This window comes from Bidens hawaiensis, unplaced genomic scaffold (genome assembly GCF_021521415.1).
Source record: "Bidens hawaiensis isolate Kalapana, Puna unplaced genomic scaffold, B.hawaiensis_p1.1 tig00065987_1, whole genome shotgun sequence".
Taxonomy (NCBI): Eukaryota; Viridiplantae; Streptophyta; class Magnoliopsida; order Asterales; family Asteraceae; genus Bidens; species Bidens hawaiensis.
In genome coordinates, this window is record NW_027501742.1 from 1 (window position 1) to 4,464 (window position 4,464).

Here is a 4,464-nt window from a genome sequence, read left to right on the forward strand (position 1 = left end):
CAAATCATGCAGTCGTTAAGGAAAAAAATATCATGGGCCATACAATACACGCAAACACAACAGCCCACAAAAATTTCAAAGTGCGACCCCTACTTTCAAAATGACAGTCGGGGTATTTGTTCAATAGCAATTTTGACTGCCTACTTTTGAAACGGCAGTTTGAGCATTTGTGAGCGGACCCAATATCAAAATAATCATTAAAAATTGGATCAAGAATTGCCATTCTCACCTGAGTGTCGCGAGGGTTGCTTGGTTCATGACTGCTATAAGTCACCAAATATTTTTCGCCAGGAGAGAAGTCAATAAGTTTGACCTACAGTTAAGAGCACAGTTTCAGGATCAAAAAACTAAATTAAATAATAATTACTGAAAGATAGAAAAGCCAAGATCAAAAGAACCTGTGGATGCACATATCGCATTAGTTGATTAAAACTAGCAGCACCACCCCACACAGCAACACCCTGTCTATGAACCGTGGCTAAGTAGGTCCCTAATGGTGACCACTGCACAAAACTTTCACTCCAAAACTACAAAACAAATTCCATATTTTAGTATTTTAATTCTTTTTTATCCAGCTAAAATCACAAGTAAAAAACATGCATAATTTAATTACAGTGCGTTTGTAAACCGGATCAGCTTTCACTTGTCTAGCATCATTCCACAGGACCTCCGTGTCTGATCCCGAACAAATAACAAACTGATCTCTACCTTTCTCATCACCAAGCCAATGCTGCAGATTCTCCTGATTTTACAAAACAAAGTTTCATATTTTTAATTTAACTCTATATATATAGTAATTTACATGTATTTTTTAGTCACACAAAGTACATACCCCTGGTGTGTAGGGTCTAGCTTCTGGAGGGGCCCACTCATCTAGGACGTTCATGAACATGTTTATTTCATCAAACATGTTGGTGGACATCTTATATGTGCCTAGCGGGGATTTGTTGGCCTCATTCTTAGCAAGCTCAGCTTCCTAAAATAACAATTGTCATCGAAAGACACCATAAGTTTTTAAATAACTAGAAGAAAATTCTTCATAGATCATAAGTTAAGCATAGTTTTATTGCTACTGTATAAAACTATAATTTCAAAACACAGTCGAGGAATAGATACCTGAGGAGTGTTGTACTCGATAAAGCAATATCCTCGAGTTTTCCCGGAGTCTTCTTCAACAGGCATCCAAAAACCATTATCCTTAATTACACCGTACTGGCTGAAACGTTTTCGAAGCACTTTATCAAGTTTATCAAACCTTGCCCGTGGCACGACTGGTAAGTTATCAACAACGATAACGCTCTTAAATCCAACTTCCAATTCCACTGATTCTTCCACGTATAGATCCTCATCGTCACTAAAAAAATACAATTACACACTCCCAATTATTAACCTGATGCATATATAAACAAATAAAAACACGTACAAACTATTCCAAAAGCCTACTGAATCGTTCAAAAAAGATCAAATTTAACCACCAATTATTGTTTCCTAGTTACTGTTGAACTTGATTTTCTACACATAATAACAAGTTACCTTTTGATGCCAAAGTCGAAATTCGAACAAGATTCAGCCATTGTTATTGATCGACAACCTTACACTGTTGAGGGTTTTCGGACTTTTAAGATCTACAACCTTAAACTGTTGTTGAGGGTTTTCAGATGAATTTATAATAATAAGATATATATGGCTCGAGAAGTTAAGTTCGATTATGATTTATATATAAATATTTATATTAAACTAAATAAGGAAATTAATCAATATATTTAATATGTATAAGATACGACGTGATTTTAGGCCTTAGTAGCTTGTTCCTCAAGTTTCGTGTTTTATGGATGAACATCTTTTTTTTCTTTCTTTTTTTTATTGCGTGTTTTATGTATAATTTTTAAATCTTGACAACATTATTATAACTTTTAAATGTACAATTTTGAATGATATAATTCATAGTTAACATTGTAACACCTTCTGTATTTAATTGTTGTGACCACTTCATATAGCATATGATCTTTAAACGGTCCGAGCCTCAACACCCGCGTCGGGTGGGGAGGAGGGGTTACATGGTTGTTTGGGGGTTTCCGTCTAAGAAAGGTTGAGAGGTTTTCGAGTAAGACGTTAAGCATCAAATAATTTGAGACGGTTGAAATTCCTTTATAGGGAGACTCGGAAAAAAGTTAAAAAAATAGATTTGTTACGTATTTTGTCCTTTTCACTAGACGCTAGTTAAAACTTAGTTAACTTTTTGTAAAGTATTTCTTTTTATCTTTGCCTTTGCCAATAAGTGTAGATTACAAATCACGCCTTTTATGTTAGGATGACTTGCAAATTCATAAATTTAACTTCAACAAAGTCAATTAGAATTTAGTATAATTTTATGAAGTTAAATATCAACCATTATAATTTAGTCAAGTTTTATTATTTTTCAGCCAAGAGATTGATGTTCACACTTACTTTAGTTGGTGTTCAAGTGGTTAGTTTTTTCATCTATCTTTAGTTGTGCTCGTTCTTTTGCGTTAGTAAGCCATTCGTTTATACTAAATGAACAGTAATACACTTATTTTCTCAGCGAATGAACACAAACAAGAAACACATAGAGGTTATTTTTTTTCTTTATATTCAATCATTATATTTAATTTCACAAAGGATCCACTTACAATAGATAGGCAACAAGCTGCGTGCTCAACCCCCTTTTGAATAGCAAATTCGATCCTACTAAAAACAAAGTTATAGTTCTTCGGCGTCAATATGTTCCTCTTGCTGAACTCTTTTCATAGATGTAACAGCATATAGGGCAAGGGACCCTAAATGTATCAAAAGCAAAAGAAATGAATGCATGTTGATTCTCGACATAGGCCTTCTCGTGCTTAGCATTTTTTTCATAATTTTGCCTTTAATGCAGCCTCCCTAGCAACAAACAGTATCCCTAAGCCCAACAAGAGGACACTCCAGCAAGATCCACACAAGCAAGCGTCCCCCCGCCCATCCAAATACAAGAAGTCCGCAGAATTCGTGTTAGTTTGGTTCATTTACAAGCCCATTGTTGTGGGCATCAAGCACACAACCTATATATTGAATCTCTCCCGTTAAGAGTATAAAACTTCTCTTTTTTTTCTTGATTAATTCAAATGATCACTTTACAAAGGCTTGAGGCTTTATGCCCGGGAAGTCTATATGAATGAGTAACCTTGCAAGTTCATTCAAGTGGTTATCAACCTTGGTGCAGTAGATAATAGAGGCGCATTCATAGAAGAGTCTTGTAAAGCAAAGGGGAAAGCCCTTAGCATGCTTTAAACCTCATTTACATTGTGTGCCTTCAATCGGGAATGTCGCACCCCAACCTACCGCGGGAATGCGGGTGTGTAAACTGATTGCTCACAGCAATCAAAACACTATCATACAATAATTAATGACAGTATCTAAAATTACTTTATTATTCAAATCAACTACACTATTCATTAAAAGAAATTACAATAATCCAACAATTTCCAACACAAACAAAAACAAAATCCAATTGATAATAACCTAAAGCAATAACTACGTTTCTTCAATCTTCACTTCATCCAATATATAGGAATAAATCATAGTTATTGGACCTTGTTAATCAATAGTTTAGATTTAAAATTACAAAAAAACCGACGTAGTTTTCTAAAATTGCTCTTTCACCATTATAACTGATATAGTTTTCTAAAATTGCTCTTTCACCATAGGTTTTAATGGCACATGCCAAAAATTTATTTCCTATCATTCCTAAGAAACTTCTTATTTTTATTTGAACTATTATATATATATATATATATATATATATATATATATATAAAATTCAAATACAAAACAATTGTTTTGTGAGAAGTGCTAGAATGCTTTAAAATGAAACACTCCAGTAAAAATATGGTACCATGTAAATAGGACATTACACAGTTCTTAAAAACTATCAATCTCAACCACTAGATTCTATATCCAAAGGCCTATATTTATTCTTATGTTTCTCACAAAACTGTTTTTTTACGTTAACCCTATATATATATATATATATATATATATACGTTAACCCTATATATATATATATATATATATATATATATATATATACGTTAACCCTATATATATATATATAGGGGATGGTTCATGCGAAAAGTCAAGTTACAGCAAGGAAGTGCAAGAAGTCAATCTAAGCCACTCATTTAATTTCAATCTTAATTACATCATTAAAAATATATGAAAAGGGTATTAAAGTAATATAAATGTATTCTCTCTCCAATTAATATATATAATTAAACAATATGAGCTACATCCGTAAATTGAAAGTTGTTTATTAATGAAAAAAGAACAAAATTAAATCTTACACTAACATATAATGAAATAAATAAATTGTAACTTATAAATCATAAATTTTTTGGATATCTATCTACTCTCATTTTGGTTTAAATGTTAATTAGCATTAGGATTAAAATTAATTGATTAATTATG

General features: G+C 32.5%; 1 protein-coding gene across 1 annotated transcript; it reads right to left on the reverse strand.

Moving 5' to 3' along the window:
* Positions 1-229: 229 nt before the first annotated feature.
* Positions 230-1,574, reverse strand: LOC143604610 (eukaryotic translation initiation factor 3 subunit B-like; the record flags this gene model as incomplete). Its single annotated transcript, XM_077081033.1, has 6 exons — positions 1,534-1,574; positions 1,117-1,354; positions 833-976; positions 614-742; positions 399-527; positions 230-313 (listed from the first exon to the last, which is right to left on the reverse strand). Coding segments are annotated over exons 1-6 (765 nt in total), but the record flags the coding sequence as incomplete, so codon positions are not given.
* Between the last annotated feature and the right edge of the window lie 2,890 nt (positions 1,575-4,464).